General features: G+C 45.1%; 1 protein-coding gene across 7 annotated transcripts in view; it reads right to left on the bottom strand.

The window, feature by feature from the left end:
* Window positions 1-574: 574 nt before the first annotated feature.
* The window catches only part of pcsk5b (proprotein convertase subtilisin/kexin type 5b), a 67143-nt gene continuing 43257 nt past the window's right edge, over window positions 575-24460 (bottom strand). For 3 of the 7 annotated variants that reach the window (XM_045706948.1, XM_014172187.2, XM_045706949.1), the window contains 18 exons: window positions 22406-22521; window positions 18142-18244; window positions 16908-17044; window positions 14128-14328; window positions 13503-13571; window positions 6059-6101; window positions 5821-5966; window positions 5507-5710; window positions 5273-5356; window positions 4811-5006; window positions 4358-4572; window positions 3896-4138; window positions 3521-3754; window positions 3147-3324; window positions 2735-2952; window positions 2237-2343; window positions 1923-2118; window positions 575-1642 (listed from right to left, as the gene is read on the bottom strand). In XM_045706948.1, coding sequence (XP_045562904.1) covers window positions 1227-1642; window positions 1923-2118; window positions 2237-2343; window positions 2735-2952; window positions 3147-3324; window positions 3521-3754; window positions 3896-4138; window positions 4358-4572; window positions 4811-5006; window positions 5273-5356; window positions 5507-5710; window positions 5821-5966; window positions 6059-6101; window positions 13503-13571; window positions 14128-14328; window positions 16908-17044; window positions 18142-18244; window positions 22406-22521 — 3106 coding nt within the window. In that variant the 3' untranslated portion in view covers window positions 575-1226. Of the gene's footprint in view, window positions 1643-1922; window positions 2119-2236; window positions 2344-2734; window positions 2953-3146; window positions 3325-3520; window positions 3755-3895; window positions 4139-4357; window positions 4573-4810; window positions 5007-5272; window positions 5357-5506; window positions 5711-5820; window positions 5967-6058; window positions 6102-13502; window positions 13572-14127; window positions 14329-16907; window positions 17045-18141; window positions 18245-19882; window positions 21490-22405; window positions 22522-24460 lie in introns of those variants that run through there. The other 4 variants (XM_045706950.1, XM_014172189.2, XM_045706951.1 and 1 more) reach the window with 2 other exon arrangements.

Here is a 24460-nt window from a genome sequence, read left to right as displayed (position 1 = left end):
GTTTCCTAACCCTAAAATTTGCCAAAATAATCTACAAAATCAGATAATTTTTTTATCTACCAGTTGGTGTTAAAATGTGTTTCTTTTATTGAACCCGTTCTCTTACTGAACCCTTTCTTGATTGATTCTAGTCTGTGGACAAAATTCTAATTTAAGTTACACTGTATTTAACAGGGATGGTTTAAGATAAATGTATTGAAAACCCTATTGAATAACTTCACAGGAAAACACGTTGGCCAGCAAGTGGGAGGGTTTTCAGTGGTTGAATGACATTTATACAACACGCAACCAAGCCTGTTATACCTACCTCTAAGGTAAGTCTGAATACCAACTACTGAGAAGTCTGTAGGAAAGGTGTGCCTAAGAAAGGCGTAATTTCCTACAGTAAAGCGGGAATTGGGCCCTATGGGAAGAATTGAGGAAACAAGTAAGGAGGAAGCAAGGTTTAAACAGCTAGTAAAGTTTTCAGCCACAGCCCATGTTATGTTGAAGTGACCCAACTGAAATGCCTCAGTACATTTTGTGTGTGTTAATCATTTATGACAATGACTCAGCAGAATTCCAGAAAACATTCTCACAGTAACTCCAACTTTATTCAAGTAAACATTGATTCACCTCAACAAAGAGACAATTATCTTTCTGATTATTATAAATCAACACTACTCTTTCACATGCATGGGATGCAAAAACTCAGGGAGATGAAGTATTTTTATGAGCTCCAATTCTATAATCAAAATAAGTTACATAAAAATATGTTCACATCTATCTTACTGTCCCTTTAGCAGTGCATGGGTGAAACTGGATGAATCTCTCAGTGATGCGATCAGCCTCTGTCTCATTTGTCTCACAATATTGATAACAAAGTGCTTGGACTTCAAATGTGAACTAAAACAACAAACTAACCCTTAGAAGTCCAAATAAAAACACTAAAATGTCAAACCAACCTGCATGTCTAAAATAAATGTTGGAAATTCTGTGATTCATAGACGCAAATTTAAGGACTGACAAAAATCACAATGCATTACTTAAGAAATTCCCTCAAAGACCCTCATATTAAGTCATACTACTGTGCCAAATATTTAGATCTTCACTATTGAGGTCAGTAAACATTTTAGAGGTGTTTGTGTGTAAACATCTTGGGATACATCACTACTACAGAAGGTAATAAATATTGTATAAAAGTAGTGGGCCAGCCTGAGGGTATCTGGTTGTGTTTACATTCCTCTTCATCTGAAGGAATAGCTCTCGTCGTCATAATCCATCTCAATGTCCTCGTCTTCCTCCAGGAGTCCATACTTAAACTTCCGATACACTGTACCATCCTGACCCATATACACAATATCTTCATCATCCTCTTCCTCCTCGTCATCCTCAATGATGCGGTCACTGTAGTTGCCAAAGGAGGTAGTGGGGTCTAAGTCTGACCCAGCCCAGCCCCCATTGGCATCCAGCTTCTTGTAGCCATTGGCCTTCATCTGGGGTAAACCGGCGCCCGCTTTGGAGCGCAAGTGGAGGAACAGGAAGACAGCGGCACCCAGGGCTGACACCAGGAGCACGATAGCCAGGATGAAGACCTTGAGATGTCCCTCTGGCAGCTCCTCGATGCCCAGGAACACAAAGTTCACCCCAAAGACGCACTCCACTGGGGACGATACAGTGGGAGGTAAAGGGTCAAGGTTAGGGGTCAGTGAATAGTCACCACAGAAAGTATAGTGCTTTGATATTTATGTTGTAACTTGCAATATACATTTTGTTGCCAAGAGCACATTTGTATGCAATATACAACCACACAATACAGCATGGCTCAGACCTAGAGTCCAATTCAATCAAACCTGCATGGTGGTATTTAACCAGTAGCTTGCGTTCCCATGGTCAAATAAACCATGGGAACGTGCGGAGCGGAGGGGGGGGGCTTCGCTTACTTTGTGATGCCTGGCAGTCACAACACTCCCGGGGGAGGGGGCTGCCGTCGTGTCTGGTCTCGTTGCCGCAACAGGACAGACAGCGGCCGTCGTCAGCCAGGAGCTGGCTGGCTGGGCACACAGTGCAGTTCCACTGACCAGGACCCTTACAGTCCAGACAGGACGGGTCACACTTCTCACACTGTGGATCCGAGCCCTGGGAACACACATACATGCACAGATGATCAGACTGGGATGTTGAGTATTCCCAGTTATTGGGATAATTCCTGATTTTTAGCACCAGAACTGGAGAAGGAGGCCATAGAGGGAGTTACCCAAATAGCTGAAGCAGCGTAAAGTCCTACGAGACAGGGAGAGTCACATATCCCTCCAAAAAACCTGAAGCCCTCGAAGCACGACTTACAGAACAGGGCTCCCTCATCTGCAAACAGAGAACAGAGGGAGGAAGTCAACATTGTCATACTCACTAAGAAGTCAGTAGTGCAGCATTCAATATGGCACACCGTTTGTAATGCTACATTTAGTGAAAAACAGGAATTCTGTGCCACAAATTCAACATGCTTTTGTGGACGATCAAATGACCTTCCTACTCAACAAAGTCAATGGTGCTCGGCTCATATTACCATCACTACATCCTAGTAACTTTCAAGTCTGAGCTTTTACTAGATTTCAGTGATATCCATGCAAACCAGTGTAGCAGTTGACATTGCTATTCAGGTGATGCAGGTAGAGTGAGTTGATCTTTGCTACTTGTGTCTCTAGGTTGTCTCTCCCCTATTGCAGGTTGAGCGCGAGTTCCATTTGGCCTTTACCTTCGCAGGTCTTGCAGGTGGGGTGGCACTTGCGGCAGATTTTGGCTCTGGTGTCAGGGAAGTAGTTTGTGGGGCACGTCTGGAGGCATTGGCCCGACTGCTTCAGGTAGAGGTACCCATCACGGCAGTTCAGGCAGTCCCCACTGCCCCTACCCCTGCACTTGCTACACAACGGGTCACACCGGTCGCACGTCCAGGTGATGGTATTACCGAAGTGACTTACAGAAAGGGAGAGAAGTAAAGAACTTGTAACGGTTCATCACAAACGGTGAAGATGCCTGTTTCTGCTCATCTGCCAACTCCTTTTCCCACAAAAAAGCAGAAACGGACTGGCACCCTGGATTAAACTTGTCTGTAACTTATAAGTGATGATTGGCTCTTCAGACTTCACTGATGTGTGTGCGTCTCCTACCTGTCACCACAGGTCTCGACACAGCTGCGTCCCTGTTTGAACAGGCTGGGTTTACACGCTGCACACTGGACACTGTGGCGTCCCACACACGACACACAGCTGAAGTGACATCGCTCGCACACACGCTCGTCCCCATCACCATAGAAACCCACCGGACACTCATTCACACAGGTGTTGTCTGACGAGCACAGAAAAACCAACACGGTTAGAGGAAGAACACACGTCATATCATCTAACCACAGAACAACTGGTCATGTTCATTACGAACCAAACCATAAGAAAACAGACAGAAACAGGGAGAGACTACTTGGACTTGGTCCAATAAGAAACGCACGTTTTCATTCATTGTAACTCAGTGCTGACGGGTGACTCACTGAGCAGGAAGGTCTGTGGGTTGCAGCTGAGACAGTGCTCCTTGGTGGGCCCTGAGCAGCGGTGGCAGAGGGAGTGGCAGGTCTGGCAGTCGCCCTCCTCATCTTTGTAGGAGCGCAGGGAGCACTGACTGTAGAAAACACAGTGACCACTGGTGTCCTTTCGCATGTTGGGCCCACAGCTGAGGCAGGACGAGGGCTCGGGACCTGAGCAGGTGTGACACGACCTGTCGCAGTCTGAGAGACAGACGTCACATCTGTTAGACACAGCCTATCCGTTAGACACAGCACTATAGCTTCACAAAATAAATGCCTCCTATGGTAGGTTATGAGACCATCCAATGATGGTAAAATTAGTTGTGTGTATAACCCCAGTACCCTGGCACTCGGAGGTGGCTACGTTGTGGTAAGTGTCTGAGGGACACTGGGACAGGCACTCCCCGTTGTAGCGCACGGCCGCGGGGTGCCTGCACATATGACAGTCGTCTGAGTCAGGCCCGTCACACGATGCGCAGTCGGTGTGACAACGCACACACTCCTTCTGCTCCTCGCTGGGGAAGAAGCCCTCTGGGCAGTCATCTACACACTGGTCCTTATGTAGGAAGTAGTATTCCTCACACTCTGGTGCAGAGACACAGGGGGAAAGAGAACGCTAAATACAGATATAAAATGACTCCTATCGGTTCACTTAATATGGCCGCCATATTGAGTGTCATTATTTTTAATGACTGAATAGAGGAGATTAGAAAGAAAGTGGATCTTTTCGTACTGTGGCTGACGTCCCCGCCACCCCCTTTTACCCTGACCCCTCCACCTCTGCTCCCCGTGCAGCGGCCTTACCCTTACACAGGCCGTCCTGGCTACACTCTATGCAGTCGGGTGGGCAGCGTAGACACTCTCGCTCATTGGGGTAGTGCCCGTCGGGACAGTGCCCTCTGCAAGAGTGCTCCAGGAGCAAGTACTGGGTCTCACAGCTCAGGCAGTGGGTGGCGTTCCCCAAGCAGGAGGCACACTCTGGGGCACAGGGCTGGCACTCGCCCCCCTTAGGGTAACCCCTGCACAGAGGACAGGAGGGGAGAGGTGAATGGAGTTTTACGGAACGGAACTTGACTGCAAGTGGGGAGAAAACTATTCTAATGACATGATACAACAACAGAAAAGACACCTACAGCATTCTAGTTGGAGAGTGTGTGTAAGAGTGTACTGTGTGTGTATATGCATATGTGAAAGTCACAGATCAGTGTCAGGAGGAAGGGATGGAAAAATGGGGAAAGATTGATGAGTAGATCTGACCTCTGGCACTCGGGAACACACTGGTCGCCCTGCAGGTAGAGGTGTGTGTGTCCAGTCCGGCACCTCTGGCACCGATGGGCATCCTGGCACAGAACACAGCCTGGCAGACAGTCGTCACAGTGGCCCGACGTGGCATTGCCGAAAGTACCAGACGGGCACTTTGCCACACACACCTGGCGGGCCGTCAGAAAGCGCTCTACAGAGCCAGACAAGCATGCAGCTGTCACCGTATGCCACGTTTTGATTATTCTTCAATAAAGTCTGGTATTTTCTAAATGGAAAGTGTCACACTTCACCTTCACAATGGAAGCACACCATCAAACTACAGTAAAGATGACTTAAGAATGACTAAAACAGGTGAAAGCAGATAAATGACACAAGCAAACTCTGGCAACTACCCCCTGCCGAGGATAGAGGAGAACACAGCACTCAGATACTAAATACCATGCATTCAACTCTTACCTGTGTCACAGGTGTTACACTGTTCCCTCCCAGAGCCTGTGCATGTCTTACAGCTGGAGTGGCACTGCTCACATTCCCCCTGACCTGAGCAAATATTTATTCAAATAGTGAGACTATATTGCACTGGACAACCTTGGCAGGGGCCAGATTTGGCCCATGGGCCCACCAGTTGCAGACCCCTGAACTTATATGAAATGTTAGTTAAGTAAGTATGAAGGTCAGATGAGGTCTTACTGTTGAGGAAATGTTTGTCAGGGCAGGAAGCGGAGTGGTTGTCCACACACTCTCCGTTCATGTGAGTGAAGTCATCCTCACATGAGTCACAGTCGTCATAGTTGGGCCCGCCGCACGTCCGACACAGACGATGACACAGTTCGCATTCCTGACTCTCCTCGTCGACAAAGAACCCCTCCTTACACTGCTCCACACACTCTCCATCTGGAGACACACACACTCGTTTAATAATCAACCACATAAAGTGTGTGTTTTACTAACTGACCCAGTGGCACAACCCAGAGTTGAAATATCAACTGAATGAAAGGTCCTACCTGAGACGTAGAAGCCCTCCTCACACCAGTAGCACTGGGACTGATCACAGTTGGCACAGTGGCTGTCTTCACACTTGGCACATGTCATGGTATCAATAACACTGTAGGTCCTGTCTGGGCAGCTCGTGTGGCAATCAGGCCCCAACCTCCACAAAGACAGAGAGGTGAGCCACAGCACAATATCTCTACAGGCTGCAGTGGAACTGTCTGAAAGATGATTCAACAAGAATGAACTTACTGGTAGTACTCCTTTGCACAGGTGACACATTGCTTGGGGTTTTCTGTATGGAGGAAAGGATTGGTGTCAATCATTCATCCAAAAGTCAGTTTCACTGTCCATCTCATTCCTCACCCTGGCAGTTACTGGGTGCATCTCAATCATGTGGTGGATTCCACTATCAGTCTTCTCTTCATAATCTGCACTGAGCCAAAAACATTAGGCCAGGTGAAGGCAATATGGTGGATAAGAAACTTCCTGTGAATTTGCTCTCACCAGTTTTTCACATCAGTGAATGTGAAGGCAAGAAAACGAGGTGAGGAAGCCACTCCACACTATTAAGACATAACCAACAGCTATCATTTGAAATGTTCTCTTTTCATGCCAGCAGATGGCAGCCTAGCATCACAACAGACCAGGCAGTCGCCAGTCCTACACCTATCTGCCCACTGTGGGGATGAATGGGATCCACTTGAACATATCAATGCAGCCTAATCCTAAGGACCATGCCTTAGGACTACCTGACATGATGGCTCCTTGCTGTCCCCAGTCCACCTGGCCGTGCTGCTGCTCCAGTTTCAACTGTTCTGCCTGCGACTATGGAACCCTGACCTGTTCACCGGACGTGCTACCTGACCCAGACCTGCTGTTTTTAACTCTCTAGAGACAGCAGGAGCGGTAGAGATACTCTCAATGATCGGCTATGAAAAGCCAACTGACATTTACTCTTGAGGTGCTGACTTGTTGCACCCTCGACAACTGTGATTATTATTATTTGACCATGCTGGTCATTTATGAACATTTGAACATCTTGGCCATGTTCTGTTATAATCTCCACCCGGCACAGCCAGAAGAGGACTGGCCACCCCTCATAGCCTGGTTCCTCTCTAGGTTTCTTCCTAGGTGTTGGCCTTTCTAGGGAGTTTTTCCTAGCCACCGTGCTTCTACACCTGCATTGCTTGCTGTTTGGGGTTTTAGGCTGGGTTTCTGTACAGCACTTTGAGGTATCAGCTGATGTAAGAAGGGCTATATAAATACATTTGATTTGATTTGATAATCCAATCCAAACTATTCTCTCCACATTTCATATGCGGAGTTCACCAAGTTCAAACTAATCACAACCAGCTCAGCCCACAGATATCACAATAAAAGCAGAGACCACTTAATGAGTTCATCTGTCTCAGGACAATTAAAAGGTGTGTGACTAGATGGGGACATGTAAGAACAGGGCGCACAGTCATATTTACTGACCCTAACCAAGACTTTTAATGATAACCACTAACCAAAACCACCCAACCTAATTCCCCTCCCAACCATCAAAGTTGTCCAGGAAACACCGATCCCTGTCATCTCCTCAGCTCTCAGCAGCCAAAACATCCCAGGAGGAAAGACAGGAGCAACAAAAGCTCATTCTTCAGCTGTGCCCCATGGGGCATTCCTGGGAGACTCTTCCCCCAGCGCAGCACCACGCAGCTACACGGCTAGGCTAGCCCAGCCCAGGCCTCCCAGCACCCACAAGCCTCTACCTGCGAGAACAATTACTAAGAGAGAGCGGAGGAGAGAGAGAGAGAGAAAGACAGGAGAGCAAAGAGCCAGAAATCAGGCCTTCTGGCCCTGTCTATTTCACATCAGGGAAAAAAACACCTCATATAAATATTCATGGAGCATGCCAAGATGAAAACTTCCACAGCTTTTCAAAACATTACACACGCACACACACACACACACACACACACACACACACACACGCATCCGCACACACACGCATCCACACACACACACACACGCATCCACACACACACGTGATATGGCACATTCAGTAAAAGTCACACAAACACAAGCTACATAATCAAAGTCTCTGTGGGGTTGGTTAGTCGATCCCTCTGGGGAATAAGGGAGATGAAGTTTACAAGAGACCCAAAAGACTTCATTATGTGACTCCCGGTTCAGGTGCTATCGCCCCTTACAGAGCAGGCTGGGAATAGACTACAGAAATAGACTACAGAAATAGACTACAGTACCGTGCGCTCTGCTCTACGAGGTGTATGGAGTGTTTTTTAAGTCATGAAGAAAACTGTGGCCTGAGGGAAGGAGTTAGTGACAGACATCGGGGAGAGAAATTGTGTGGAGATTTAAGTACAGAGAGAGTGAGAAGTGATCTTTCACTCCCCCTTCTACTCTCAGCATCCGTACAGTTTGGAGAAGTTTCAGTTCCAATTGAGAAATGCACATAATCAGAACCTGCATGTGAAAAGTAGTGGGGGGGACAGGGGGGGCTGCTGCTGCTATCTCTTATCATGCTCAGTCAGGCTGTAAGGGGTCTTATCATGCTCAGTCAGGCTGTAAGGGGTCTTATCATGCTCAGTCAGGCTGTAAGGGGTCTTATCATGCTCAGTCAGGCTGTAAGGGGTCTTATCATGCTCAGTCAGGCTGTAGGGGGTCTTATCATGCTCAGTCAGGCTGTAAGGGGTCTTATCATGCTCAGTCAGGCTGTAAGGGGTCTTATCATGCTCAGTAAGGCTGTAGGGGGTCTTATCATGCTCAGTCAGGCTGTAGGGGGGTCTTATCATGCTCAGTCAGGCTGTAGGGGGTCTTATCATGCTCAGTCAGGCTGTAAGGGGTCTTATCATGCTCAGTCAGGCTGTAAGGGGTCTTATCATGCTCAGTCAGGCTGTAAGGGGTCTTATCATGCTCAGTCAGGCTGTAAGGGGTCTTATCATGCTCAGTCAGGCTGTAAGGGGTCTTATCATGCTCAGTCAGGCTGTAAGGGGTCTTATCATGCTCAGTCAGGCTGTAAGGGGTCTTATCATGCTCAGTCAGGCTGTAAGGGGTCTTATCATGCTCAGTCAGGCTGTAAGGGGTCTTATCATGCTCAGTCAGGCTGTAAGGGGTCTTATCATGCTCAGTCAGGCTGTAAGGGGTCTTATCATGCTCAGTCAGGCTGTAAGGGGTCTTATCAAATCAAATCAAATTTATTTTTATATGGCCCTTCGTACATCAGCTGATATTCTCAAAGTGCTGTACAGAAACCCAGCCTAAAACCCCAAACAGCAAGCAAAGCATGTGAAAGAAGCACGGTGGCTAGGAAAAACTCCCTAGGAAAAACTCCCTAGAAAGGCCAAAAACCTAGGAAGAAACCTAGATAGGAACCAGGCTATGAGGGGTGGCCAGTCCTCTTCTGGCTGTGCAGGGTGGATATTATAACAGAACATGGTCAAGATGTTAAAATGTTAAAATGTTCATAAATGACCAGCATGGTCAAATAATAATAATCATAGTAGTTGTCGAGGGTGCAACAAGCACGTCCGGTGAACAGGTCAGGGTTCCATAGCGGCAGGCAGAACAGTTGAAACTGGAGCAGCAGCACGGCCAGGTGGACTGGGGACAGCAAGGAGTCATCATACCAGGTAGTCCTGAGGCATGGTCCTAGGGCTCAGGTCCTCCGAGAGAAAGACAGAAAGAGAGAAAGAGAGAATTAGAGAGAGCATATTTAAATACACACAGGACACCGGATAAGACAAGAGAAATACTCCAGATGTAACAGACTGACCCTAGCCCCCCGACACATAAACTACTGCAGCATAAATACTGGAGGCTGAGACAGGAGGGATCAGAAGACACTGTGGCCCCATCCGATGATACCCCGGACAGGGCCAAACAGGCAGGATATAACCCCACCCACTTTGCCAAAGCACAGCCCCCACACCACTAGAGGGATGTCTCCAACCACCAACTTACCGTCCTAAGACAAGGCCGAGTATAGCCCACAACGATCTCCGCCATGGCACAACCCAAGGGGGGGCGCCAACCCAGACAGGAAGACCACGTCAGTGACTCAACCCACTCAAGTGACGCACCCCTCCCATGGACGACATGGAAGAACACCAGTAGGCCAGTGACTCAGCCCCTGTAAAAGGGTTAGAGGCAGAGAATCCCAGTGGAAAGAGGGGAACCGGCAAGGCAGAGACAGCAAGGGCGGTTCGTTGCTCCAGCCTTTCCGTTCACCTTCACACTCCTGGGCCAGACTATACTTAATCATAGGACCTACTGAAGAGATAAGTCTTCAGTAAAGACTTAAAGGTTGAGACTGAGTCTGCGTCTCTCACATTGGTAGGCAGACCATTCCATAAAAATGGAGCTCTATAGGAGAAAGCCCTACCTCCAGCCGTTTGCTTAGAAATTCTAGGGACAATTAGGAGGCCTGCGTCTTGTGACCGTAGCGTACGTGTAGGTATGTACGGCAGGACCAAATCGGAAAGATAGGTAGGAGCAAGCCCATGTAATGCTTTGTAGGTTAGCAGTAAAACCTTGAAATCAGCCCTTGCCTTAACAGGAAGCCAGTGTAGGGAGGCTAGCACTGGAGTAATATGATCACATTTTTTGGTTCTAGTCAGGATTCTAGCAGCCGTATTTAGCACTAACTGAAGTTTATTTAGTGCTTTATCCGGGTAGCCGGAAAGTAGAGCATTGCAGTAGTCCAGCCTAGAAGTAACAAAAGCATGGATTAATTTTTCTGCGTCATTTTTGGACAGGAAATTTCTGATTTTTGCAATGTTACGTAGATGGAAAAAAGCTGTCCTTGAAACAGTCTTGATATGTTCTTCAAAAGAGAGATCAGGGTCCAGAGTAACGCCGAGGTCCTTCACAGTTTTATTTGAGACGACTGTACAACCATCCAGATTAATTGTCAGATTCAACAGAAGATCTCTTTGTTTCTTGGGACATAGAACAAGCATCTCTGTTTTGTCCGAGTTTAAAAGTAGAAAGTTTGCAGCCATCCACTTCTTTATGTCTGAAACACAGGCTTCTAGCGAGGGCAATTTTGGGGCTTCACCATGTTTCATTGAAATGTACAGCTGTGTGTCGTCCGCATAGCAGTGAAATTTAACATTATGTTTTCGAATGACATCCCCAAGAGGTAAAATATATAGTGAAAACAATAGTGGTCCTAAAACGGAACCTTGAGGAACACCGAAATTTACAATTGATTTGTCAGAGGACAAACCATTCACAGAGACAGACTGATATCTTTCCGACAGATAAGATCTAAACCAGGCCAGAACTTTTCCATGTAGACCAATTTGGGTTTCCAATCTCTCCAAAAGAATGTGGTGATCGATGGTATCAAAAGCGGCACTAAGATCTAGGAGCACGAGGACAGATGCAGAGCCTCGGTCTGACATCATTAAAAGGTCATTTACCACCTTCACAAGTGCAGTCTCAGTGCTATGATGGGGTCTAAAACCAGACTGAAGCGTTTCTGATACATTGTTTGTCTTCAGGAAGGCAGTGAGTTGCTGTGCAACAGCTTTTTCTAAAATTTTTGAGAGGAATGGAAGATTCGATATAGGCCGATAGTTTTTTATAATTTCTGGATCAAGATTCGGCTTTTTCAAGAGAGGCTTTATTACTGCCACTTTTAGTGAGCTTGGTACACATCCGGTGGATAGAGAGCCGTTTATTATGTTCAACATAGGAGGGCCAAGCACAGGAAGCAGCTCTTTCAGTAGTTTAGTTGGAATAGGGTCCAGTAATCAGCTTGAGGGGTTGGAGGCCATGATTATTTTCATCATTGCGTCAAGAGATATAGTACTAAAACACTTTAGTATCTCCCTTGATCCTAGGTCCTGGCAGAGTTGTGTAGACTCAGGACAATGGAGCTTTGGAGGAATACCCAGATTTAAAGAGGAGTCTGTAATTTGCTTTCTAATGATCATGATCTTTTCCTCAAAGAAGTTCATAAATTTATTACTGCTGAAGTGAAAGCCATCCTCCATTTGCGAAGGCTGCTTTTTAGTTAGCTTTGCGACAGTATCAAAAAGAAATTTCGGATTGTTCTTATTTTCCTCAATTAAGTTGGAAAAATAGGATGATCGAGCAGCAGTGAGGGCTCTTCGATACTGCACGGTACTGTCTTTCCAAGCTAGTCGGAAGACTTCCAGTTTGGTGTGGCGCCATTTCCATTCCAATTTTCTGGAAGCTTGCTTCAGAGCTCGTGTATTTTCTGTATACCAGGGAGCTAGTTTCTTATGACAGATGTTTTTAGTTTTTAGGGGTGCAACTGCATCTAGGGTATTGCGCAAGGTTAAATTGAGTTCCTCGGTTAGGTGGTTAACTGATTTTTGTCCTCTGACGTCCTTGGGTAGGCAGAGGCAGTCTGGAAGGGCATCAAGGAATCTTTGGGTTGTCTGAGAATTTATAGCACGACTTTTAATGCTCCTTGGTTGGGGTCTGAGCAGATTATTTGTTGCAATTGCAAACGTAATAAAATGGTGGTCCGATAGTCCAGGATTATGAGGAAAAACATTTAGATCCACAACATTTATTCCATGGGACAAAACTAGGTCCAGAGTATGACTGTGGCAGTGAGTAGGTCCAGAGACATGTTGGACAAAACCCACTGAGTCGATGATGGCTCCGAAAGCCTTTTGGAGTGGGTCTGTGGACTTTTCCATGTGAATGTTAAAGTCACCAAAAATTTGAATATTATCTGCTATGACTACAAGATCCGATAGGAATTCAGGGAACTCGGTGAGGAACACTGCATATGGCCCAGGAGGCCTGTAAACAGTAGCTATAAAATGTGAGTGAGTAGGCTGCATAGATTTCATGACTAGAAGCTCAAAAGACGAAAACGTCATTGTTTTTTTTTTTGTAAATTGAAATTTGCTATCGTAAATGTTAGCAACACCTCCGTAAATGTTAGCAACACCTCCACCTCCGTCTTATCATGCTCAGTCAGGCTGTAAGGGGTCTTATCATGCTCAGTCAGGCTGTAAGGGGTCTTATCATGCTCAGTCAGGCTGTAAGGGGTCTTATCATGCTCAGTCAGGCTGTAAGGGGTCTTATCATGCTCAGTCAGGCTGTAAGGGGTCTTATCATGCTCAGTCAGGCTGTAAGGGGTCTTATCATGCTCAGTCAGGCTGTAAGGGGTCTTATCATGCTCAGTCAGGCTGTAAGGGGTCTTATCATGCTCAGTCAGGCTGTAAGGGGTCTACATGCACTTGGTTTTTAGCGCCACACTGATTGCTCACTTAATCTCCGACATTTTAGCCGATGGCATCGCGTTCCCGGAACAATAATCTCAAAGTCTGCTGCTTGTCTTTTAATTCTGAGGATTATAATTACCAGAAGTGGGGAGGCGGGCAGGGGGATGGTGAGGAAAGACATTCCACCCATGATTAACAACATCTTGCGTGGGCCTGTTTAAGATTTGACTGAACAAAACAGAATAATGCTGATGATGCATACCTGGTGTTCAGTTAGGGTACAGGAAATGAACATAAACTGCAGGTTCCCATAGGAAGGTTTTAGCAGTGTGAAAGGATCTAAGATGATCAGTATTATTGTAAAACTTCTAAGTATTAGTCTAAGGACTTGGGGGGGATCTGAGGCAGTCTAGTGGAGTCTGTAGTGGGGTTCGAAAGTAGATTGACTTGGACTTTCGTGACAAGTGTATACTTACTCTGCAGACATTTCTTACAGCCCTCCTCACAGTGCAGACAATCCTCATACTCTGGGTCCTCCACCTCACCTGTAGGATAGGTACATCATACATATATCACACACATCAAAGACTAATGGATCTATCAACACCGGCACCACCGCAGCCATTCAATACATTGCTTTAAACTTAGCTAGTGTGGATATTGGAGTCATTACACACTCATTGGACTATCAGACGCATAGTTACATTCATACCAATGCTATTTATGACCATCGCTGGATGGGAGACAGGTGAGATCGGGGTGTGGCGGCTTTACAGCAGCACTGAGAGGGTAAGGTGTTAAATGCAAAGTATTCTGAGGCGTGAGCTGTGGCAGGCTGCAGGGCCGTGCAGGGGATCAGTTTGGACATGTCTGACACATATGATAAGACTTTCCTTTCATCCTCCCCCCTCTCCCTTTCTCTCGTTTTAGCAGTTTTCAATCATGTCTCCCTCTCAAACATTCTCTGTCTCAGACTCAATCTTTGAAATAAAATAAAAAAACGGTAGAGTGGTAGAGCACAGAGGACAGAGGGAGATGAAAAGTGGGGGGGGGGGGGGGGGAGAAGAGAACAAGTTGTGTGTGCTTGGTGGGGTGTCTCACCTTCGCCACACTCCAGCGGGACACAGAGTCCGTCTTGGAGGTAGTGGGGGGGACTGCAGTGGAGGCAGCGGTCGAAGTCGGTGCACACAGTGCAGTTGACGGAGCACACCTCACACCGCTTCCGCCAGGAATGGAAGAAGCCCTCTGGACACACTTCACGACACTCCCCTCTATAGTAGTACCTGTCTGTCTGGAACTTGTCTAGGCCAGGCAGAGAGACAGACAGTCAGTTTCATTGGCAAAAACACCAGTACAAACACACAGACAGTGAGTCAGTGGATCAGACAGACAAAGACCTACTAAGGTCGTAATGTTGCTGCATTGAACTTTGTCATTTCCTTTATCTTCAAACGATTCAGACAGGAAAAACACAGCTTCATAGCAGTACATCCTACAACAGCTCCCTGGGCGCCTAGTGTGGCAGCCCCCTGCAACTCTCTAAAACCTGTATACTGTATGTGTGTCTTTCATAACACCGGCGTTATGTATGTGTGTCTTTCATAACACCGGCGTTATGTATGTGTGTCTTTCATAACGCCGGCGTTTTGGACTTCTAATCCCTTTTAAACATTGTGAGCTACAGACTCCTGGGTTGTACCATTGAATTTGTCTATATATTCTGCATCTGTAGAAACCAACCATTAGTCTGTGTATTATGAACGGGGGCTGAACTAGAGCTGTGTTTGTGAAACAAGGGCGAATCCTGAAGGAGCCTGGGCCCGGTCTTTTAACAAAAACATCTCTAGAGTCCTAATGGTTCGAGTTACAAACTATTGAAAGCAATCTATTAAAGCTGAGACTCTCACGAAGACGCTCATGTGACATGTTTTGCTCTATGACATAGTGTATATAACACTGTAATAAACTCACACAGGCCTCCCGAGTGGCATCGCAGTGCTAGAGGCGTCCCTACAGACCCGGGTTCGATCCCGAGCTGTATCACAACCAGCCTTGACCGGGAGTCCCATGGGGCGGCACACAATTGGCCCAGTGTCGTCGGGTTAGGGGAGGGTTTGGCCGGGGGACTTTACTTAGCTCCTCACACTCCAGCGACTCCTTGTGGCGGGCAGGGCGCCTGCAGTGTGTTTCCTCCGGCACCTTGGTGCGGCTGGATTCCGTGTTAAGTGGGCGGTTGTTAAGAAGCATGGTTTGGCGGGTCATGTTTCGTAGGACACGACTCGACTATCGTCTCCCGAGCCTGTTGGGGAGTTTCAGCGATGAGACAAGATCAAAATTGGGGAGAAAAAGAGGGTAAAACACCTACTTTTTCAAGGGTTGAGTAGGTGTGTCCAAACTTTTGACTGGTACTGGATATATATAACACTTAAAAAAAAAAATCACATAGTTGCTTTTACAAACTCCATACAGTTGTCACTAACTAGTTAGATATATATTTCTCAGTGAGCAAACTATTTCTGTACTTACAGCATTCATATCAATTCATTTTTGCTGGGGTCTCAGGACAGGCAGGGTTAAAAGCGGCTGTCAAATTTTGGTTGGACCTTGTGTGCAATTGACCAATAAAGTGATCTTAATATATTCCAATCAACAGTAACAACAGGAGGTTGAAAAGTAGAGATCTTTCTCAATTACTTCAGCATTTCTCTTTCTAAGATTTATCCCACTTCCTTTATGCACTCTTCCCCCCCTATTCCCCCCCTTCCTTTCTTTACATCTCTACCCTAGTATCACGACACCTTTACTTCTTTCTCGGAGAGCAATCATATCAAACTCTAGCCTATATTAGTCAATTATGTGATATTTCATTTAAAACATTCATTACTCCATCAGGAGTGAGATCATGTCAGTATTCTGAGGCAGTGGTTCCCAAACTGTGGGGCGCGCGAGGGGTCAACATGGGGGCACAGGGGTCCGGCTTTAGACTTACTCTTGAAAGTTGTAATAGTAGAATGCACAAGGTGAAAATTAGAAATTGGGTAGAGCATCATCAGTTCCTCTTGTCATGTCAGTCATTGCATACCTTCAAAAGCTATTTATAACTTGTAAATGTCCAGATCAACTAGCCCATGCCAGCTAACAATTGTTATAGCCCATTTTTAATAGTTTTTTTAGCCCATAGATATTGCTGTAATTTGTTTGTCACTCAAATATCACATGAATACACATTAGACGTGGCAAAATGTATAGAACTGCAAGAAAATTGCCATTAAAACTGGAACATTTTCTTTGCACCCAATGACAACATCTGTAGAATTGCAGAAAATAAGCTCTAAATCTGCAAAATCCTCTCCACCAACAAGAGGGGTGTAAACAGTTTGTGTCATGAACAGTGCTTGTGCCTGTAGAAACAGTTGTGGCGCGTGCGCAGAGGGGGCGCGGGATGTTCCCCAATGCAGGAAAGCCCCCACCCCCAGAGTGAAAAAGTTTGGGAACCCCTGTTCTGAGGTACTATGAATATAAGAGAACATCTTTGGAAAGCACATGAAATAGACACTGGGCCGTGGAGTTATTGTTTTGTCTCCTCAAATTCCAGACAGACTGGTTTTAAACGGAACCACATTTCTAACTAATTGAATGTGTCTGTGTGCATGTATTGATAGGGTGCCAGCTGCATAGAAATCTGGTGTTCATCTGCTCTCTATGCAGTCTGGCATGTGTGTCTTTCAGTAAGCCCTTTGTGTGGCTAGAGTCAGTATTACAGTGTTGACAGAGATAATACTTTCTGTCACACACTGTAAAAACAAAGCTATTACTATCGATATCATATTCTCCATTGATATTGTGGGTGCTTTATTATGGCTAAGAACTGATGATTGTACCTTTGTCACAGCTTGTGCAGTTGTCAGGTCCTCCATCATCACACTCCTGGCAGGTGTGGTGGCACAGGTGGCACTGCCTCTCCATGGCATAGCGCCCCCCCTGGCACCGGATTACACACTGCCCATCTTCAAAATACCTGGGGGATTATGGTTGAGAACACACATCACTTATGCACTGGATTTCATGACTTTATTACATCAGTATATAACATAATACATGTTAACAATTAACATTTCATGTATAATTAATGTACACTATAGACAATATACACACATTATCTATGAGAACACTGCAAACAGGGCATTATTGCTACATAGAGCATTATAAAGGGTTAATGAATGTATCAATTGTAATACATAGTATGAAGGTGTTCCATAAAAACTTTGAGGGTTTTGATTGAAGGAGAAGCAGAGTGGAAGAGTTAGTTGGACTTGATAAGGCAATGGCATAAAATCAGCACAGGTTATACATCCAGTTAGCGTTTCTAACAGCTGTGAACCGATTTCTTCATTCATTCATAATAAGCTTGAATAATTCTGGTTGTAATAACACTCCATGTAGCTATAATGTTTATGATGAGGTTATAGATGTGTGATGTATGCTGCATAATAGTTATCGTTACTCATTGTGTATCTACTATTACGTGTTTTACTTTTCTATTATTTATCCATTTTCATTCTCTCTGGATTGCTGGGAAGTGCCCGTAACTAAGAATTTCACTCTTAGTCCACACCTGTTGTTTCTGAAGCATGTTGACGAATAAAATCAGATTTTTGGATTAAAATAATATACACAATTAACATAAATGGTCAATAATATTGACATGGAAAGTATTTTGTATCTACAAGGCATGATCATCATTCATTAATATGTTTATTTCATTTCGTTTTGTCATGGCTTAATCTCGGTTACCCAGAAGTAAAATAATCGCGAAAATTGTCACTTCCCATTTACACGTGAATCTGTCCACGAGAGATTAGTCATGGCTGAACTTCCAAAGCAAAGTTTAATCAAAGAACATTGTGATGATAAATATCATCTCACTGACATTCAGTGGATCAAACGGTGCTCCAGGGTCGTATTCATTAGGCACCTAACAGAAGAAAACTGAAATGGAGAGGGACTGTCCAAACTTGTCCAATTCAAGACCCTTTTTCTGTTTTAGTTGCCATTTTGTGACAATGTGCACTAATGAATACGACCCATTCTAATACCCTTGTATGTCTGTCTTACCTATTGGATGGGCAGCTTATGCAGTCCTCCTTCTCAGGACCTACGCACTTATAGCAGGTGGCGTAACACAGGTGGCATTTCCCATGCCTGCTCAGGTACTCACCTGAAAACAGAGGGAGAATATACTTACACAACCCTACTAGGACTCAGGTCTCACACAACTGACACATACTCCACAGCAGTGGCCTGACAAATGTCCTTTTTATACTACTGAGCTCAGCAGAGCCGAGCTGCACTGCGCTGGCCTGGTTATGCATCCACCATAGTTGAAGCCACCTTCAACATAGGCACCAGGACAACATATCAAATGATACCATTCTTTAGGTCAGGTGAGGTCAACACTACTACTACTTCTTCTCATGCAGCTTTAAAAAAAAAAACGATTCTGCTGGTGAGTTTCTTTTCAGCATTGAAAAGAGATTTGAGGAATTAACATTACCTACCCCCTCCCCCACCTTAATTTCTATCAACACCCCCCACCCCACCTACATGTACTAGGACATGACTGACAGAGGGTGGGGGTGTCACAGCCCTCCGAGGGTAGCAGTGCGAGGTCGCTGACTGTGGGCTCTGGCTTTCTGTGAAAAGCCAAATTGTTTTCGCGGGCAAAACAAAAGCATCTCTTTGTGCTATCAACACAACGGGCAGATGCTCCCATTCAGACGAGCCTGGGCTGCAGCCATTCAAATAGCCCCCCTCTCCCCAAAACACAGAACGCAGGGAGAGAAACTAAACTCGACAAAAGACAAACGACTTCTGAATAGAACAGCTCAAAGAATAGAGTGAGGAAAGAATGTGTCACTTGGAGAGAGCCGGAGTTGTTGCAGTGATGGAGTTGGCTGACCTTGAGGGCAAACTGACAGCAGGAAAAGCATTTTGCACTGCCTGATATGAACCCTCGATACCAGACCTGGTTCATATTCATTAGTGCAGCATTTCCCAACGGTATACATTTTTTGTTGTAGCCCCTGATGATCAGTTGACAAGTTGAATCAGGTGTGCTTGTCTGGGGCTACAATAAAAATGTGTATGGTTTGGGGTAATCGAGGACCGGAGTTGGGAAATACTGCATTAGTGCATGCCTTAGCAAAACATTTTGCAATAGAAAACAAAAATTAGCATTTCTGGTAATCAGGTATTCTCTCCCCGTTTCAGTCCATTTTCTTCCATTTGGTGCCTAATGAACATTACCCTGGGTTCAAATAGTATCCATTTTCTTTCAAATACCACAGTGGTGCTGTGGTATTTGACCAAATACTAAATGACCAAATACTATCATTATATTACGTAAATTCTTGCAGGAACAATGTTGGGTGAGGAATAGGCAGAGGTTTATCATGTAACCAGGGTTGTGTTCATTAGGGCTCGCAACAGAAAACATTTCATAACTTTTTGCAATGGAAAACAAAAATGAGCATTTCTTATTGAAAAAGTCCAGGAAGTCTCTCCCTGTTTCAATCTGTTATTTTTCCATGTTCTGCCTAATGAACACGACCCAAATAAACAGTGTGGGACAATGAGGATGTTCACAATGACCAACAGAACTTAGCAGAAAATAAACAAAAATATTAACAGATTAACCATTTTAATTAGTAATAACATTGATATGTATAACATTGACACTGGTTTACAATATAAATGTGTGTGTGTGTGGGGGGGGTCTGACAAGACATGATATAAATCAACAAACTACTGACACTAATCAAATCTAAAGTCATCTTCAACAATGACCAAGAAAACGTTTCTGTTAACCAAAAGGATCAATCAATCTTTATTTCAATTAAACCACAATCAACAGTACAACACGACTACAGTAATACTGTAATTGTTCAAAAGGTATAAACCCACATTGAGAATAAAATTTGACACATTCTTTATTGGAATACAGTGTCGTATTCACCTCAGTACTCATTCTATAATGGGTTTCATGAACAGGGTTTTCAACCATTACAAAGTTGACTCCCATAGCCTGCGTGTTACAGAGAGACAGACTGTGGTCCAATTTTGCAGCACCAACCATTGTCTTGGATTCTCAGTCTCTGATGTTCTTTCAACCTGGGTCGTGTTCACCAGGGCAAGCAACAGAAAAATGTTTCAATACATTAATAAGTAACAGTCTTTTCTTCCATTGAGGAGCCAAATGAACACAATCTTAATGAAATGCACGCCCTTTGCTATAGTGTCATGGACATGTCTTGAATGTGTGGCAGCTAGCAAGGATAGATTAACATTTAAATGAAGTTCACCGAAAACATCGACCATATCAAAATTGTTTGATGATCAAGAAGATACAGTACCACCTCTGCTTGAATGCAATGACATAACCGTGCAATGTTGTGGAATAAAGCCCTACTAGTGCTGTTTGTCAGTGCGATGGCCCCATGGTCTCGTGTAGCAGTAAGATGAGTCTTGTTCATTAGAGCACGCAACCAAAACTTAAAGCATTTTGTCATATTAAGTGTTTCTTATTGGGCGAGACTAGGTCGTCATCCCCGTTTGTCAATTTTCATATGTTTTGTGCCTAATAAATACGACCCTGATTTATCTAATGTGGTCTTTGATAAACAGATCTGATCTTAGTGCCTGTCAAGGGCACCTGTAATACTTTCTCTCTCACAGACAACCTGAAAAATAGATGACAGTTTAGCAGTCAGGATTCCCTGTGGCACACAATGGATTCCCTGCGGCATTTAGAATGGGGACATGATTTTCCCACCTATCAATTCAAGTGTTTGCACAATCCTGCTGTGTGTGTGTGCGCGCGCGCATCCTGACTTGGCAGATAGCAAACGCAACCCAGACAGTTTTCACATTATTGAGTGAGCTTTAACGTTTATTTACAAACACAGCCGGGGGTTGGTACGTTCATCAGCTTTCACCTTCACATCGTTACTCTTGAGGAGGAGCAAAAAAACTGAAGTAAACACAGATTGGCAGGTCCCTCCTGCAAGCTACACATCCTATACTGGAAAATGGTACAATTATTTTGGCATCGATGCTTTGGTCACAAAATACCGACACATTATTTGTTTGTTTTTTTAGTAAGTCCCAGTTGCTACTGTCGCCCTGACCACATGTCCCAGTACAGAAAAAAGGTAGGTTTGTTGTAGTTCTGTCCTCACACCTCTGACGCAGTCCCTTAAGAGGCACAGATTTTCTTATAAATTATGTGACTGAGTGAGTGGGCTTGGGTAGAGGGGTGCCCCCCCCCGGCTCCCTGCGGGACCTCCCATCACCCTTTTAGCGAGCATGTTCTGCAGCACAGTTGCTGCAGCACTTTTCTCTGGCACAGATTGTTCTTTTTTACAAGCACACAGAAACTGCCTTCCGCCCATGATTCTTCATTTGCTTTCCACATACCAGGAAGAGATAAAGGGGGGGGGACGGACGGACAACAACAACAACAGGCATAGCCATGGGATTGGTCAGGACAGGTGGAGAGAGCCAAGTGATTGGTCAGGAGGGGTCAGGTGACAGAAAGTTTGGTTTTGATCCATCAGAGGTGTGATGTTCATCGGAGGGGAAAGATTGTAGTCCAGCAGGAATGATTGGATCCATGTCGGAAAGTAAAACAGAAATTTGGGGAAAAAGAGAAAAAACGTCAATTTCAAAGAGGGTCAATTTCAAAAGTCAAAACATGAAGTCATTTTTCATCAGAGATGACTTTGCACAGAAAAAGTGGATCACCAGTCTGTCATAACCTCAATTTGAAATGTTTTTTTTTTACTTGCAGTGCACTCTAAAACTAAGAGTCCGTTTTCTACAAGCAGAAGTAATTCATTTGTTTTGTAGTCAATAAAACACTATTGGTCTCAGTGGGTCATGGACAGACTGGGGATGACAATTTGAAGACAAAATCAGATCAAAAACCTTCATCATATCTCACAGACAAATGGGCCCTATAGGATAGGGCTGAAAAGGTTAGCCATATCAATGGAATACCAACAAGAGCATGGATATTTTCTATCCTAGGTTACAGTCTGAGGCCACAAGATCAACCTTCCATCTAGTGTGAGATATTGGGAAGGCATTGCAGAATCAGACAGAAGTTGCCTAATTTTAAACATGCACAATTTAGACAAGATGTAAAGGGAGATTGGTATAGATTAGTTAGGGGTGAATACATGAGCAAAGATCGTGACAAAAAGAAAGAGAGCACTGAAAGTTTAAACCCGCTGTTACCTGTGCAGTGACTGAGCAGACACTTCTAGAATGAGGTCCTTAAAGAGTCTATAATATAAATAAGAGGGTTTCTAGTACTCACCATCTTTGCAGATGGTGCTGACCACACACACTCCTGCCTCCAGGTTATAGCCATTCACACACGTGCTGCAGTTCGTCTCACCGGGCCCTGTGCAGGCATAGCAGCTGTGGTCACACCTGGGGTGGGGGGGTGGGGGGGTTAAAGCTATAGTTTAGGTCATAGTTGGATAGAGGCCGCACTTTCCACAAAGCGTGCTTGTCCCCTTTTCCAACTTTATGATTTTGGTACATCAAACAGGAGGGCTGACACGCAGATATCCTCCAGACCACATAGCGAGTAGCGTTAGATTAAAAAGGAGGAAGCGGCAGGTTTAAGGGACCGTAGGTATATGACAGATGTTGGAACCCTTTTGAAGATTATAGTCCAGTTTGAGGCAGTTTGACAGGATAAACATGCCAGGTTGTAGGGAGGAGGAAGTAAGGTGTGGAGTTTGTCCCAGACTTGTTTACATGCTGCTGTGCGTTTTGTTGCTAACCTTACTTGCTACCTGACAACGTTACGGTTTTTACTTTTAAATTACCGTTTATATTTTTAGTTTTTCCCCCTCACTCAACTTTTTCCACTCTGGACGCTTTATCTGGACATGGTTCGTCAAGCCCTCCAACAGCCGAAGCTAAGTAGTAACATTAACACGATGCCTTCTAATTGCAGTCGCTGTACTCATAATATACAGGAGAACGATCGCCTTACGGGCGAGGATAGCTATGCTGCAAACCCAGCTTCAGACACAATCATTAGGCAAGGGCAATTTCAGTGTAGGACAGGATGAAACAGCGTCTGTGCCACAAGTAAGTACAGATAGTAGTATACATCCACTCGCACGGTCCCCGCAGCCGGACAACTTTCTCATGGCTTCTGGAGGGAAATGCTGTAGGAATGCTCAACCGGTGTCGCTCATTCAGCCGACAGAAACTTTCAACCGGTTCTCCCCATTAAGCAGCGAGTCGGAGTCTGAGGCCGAGCCTTCTCTGGTCTCTACTCCTCCCGTTACGGGGTCTGAGACGCCAAAGGCTCCCACCATTAGCTCTGACAAACTGAAAACCCGATCATACACTGTTTACCAGGGGGCAGGGCTACCGACGTTAAGGCTAATCTGAAGATGGTGTTGGCTGAGCCCAAAACTGGCGAGTGTAGAGAGTCGAGAGATATTGTTATCCACGTTGGCGTCAACGATGTTAGGATGAAACAGTCAGAGGTCACCAAGCGCAACATAGCTTCAAAGTGTAAATCAGCTAGAAAGATGTGTCGGCATCAAGTAATTGTCTCTAGCCCCCTTCCAGTTAGGGGGAGTTATGAGCTCTACAGCAGTCTCACAACTCAATCGCTGGTTGAAAACTGTTTTCTGCACCTCCCAAAAGATAGAATTTGTAGATAATTGGCCCTCTTTCTGGTACTCACCCACAAACAGGACCAAGCCTGGCCTGTTGAGGAGTGACGACTCCATCCTAGCTGGAACCGTGCTCTCATCTTATCTACGAACATAGACAGTGCTCTAACTCCCTTAGCTCCACAATGAAATAGGGCGCAGGCCAGGCAGCAGGCTGTTAGCCAGCCTGCCAGCTTAGTGGAGTCTGCCACTAGCGTAGTGAGCTCAGCTATCCCCATTGAGACCGTGTCTGTGCCTCGACCTAGGTTGGGCAAAACTAAACATGGCGGTGTTCGCCTTAGCAATCTCACTAGAATAAAGACCTCCTCCATTCCTGCCATTATTGAAAGAGATAGTGATACCTCACATCTCAAAATAGGGCTACTTAATGTTAGATCCCTCACTTCCAAGGCAGTTATAGTCAATGAACTAATCACTGATCATAATCTTGATGTGATTGGCCTGACTGAAACATGGCTTAAGCCTGATGAATTTACTGTGTTAAATGAGGCCTCACCTCCTGGTTACACTAGTGACCATATCCCCCGCGCATCCCGCAAAGGCGGTGGTGTTGCTAACATTTACGATAGCAAATTTCAATTTACATAAAAATAACGACGTTTTCGTCTTTTGACATGAAATCTATGCAGCCTACTCAATCACTTTTTATAGCTACTGTTTACAGGCCT

This window comes from Salmo salar, chromosome ssa24 (genome assembly GCF_905237065.1).
Source record: "Salmo salar chromosome ssa24, Ssal_v3.1, whole genome shotgun sequence".
Lineage (NCBI taxonomy): Eukaryota > Metazoa > Chordata > Actinopteri > Salmoniformes > Salmonidae > Salmo > Salmo salar.
Note: the sequence above shows the minus strand (reverse complement) of the source record. Positions and strands in the feature narration are given on the sequence as shown.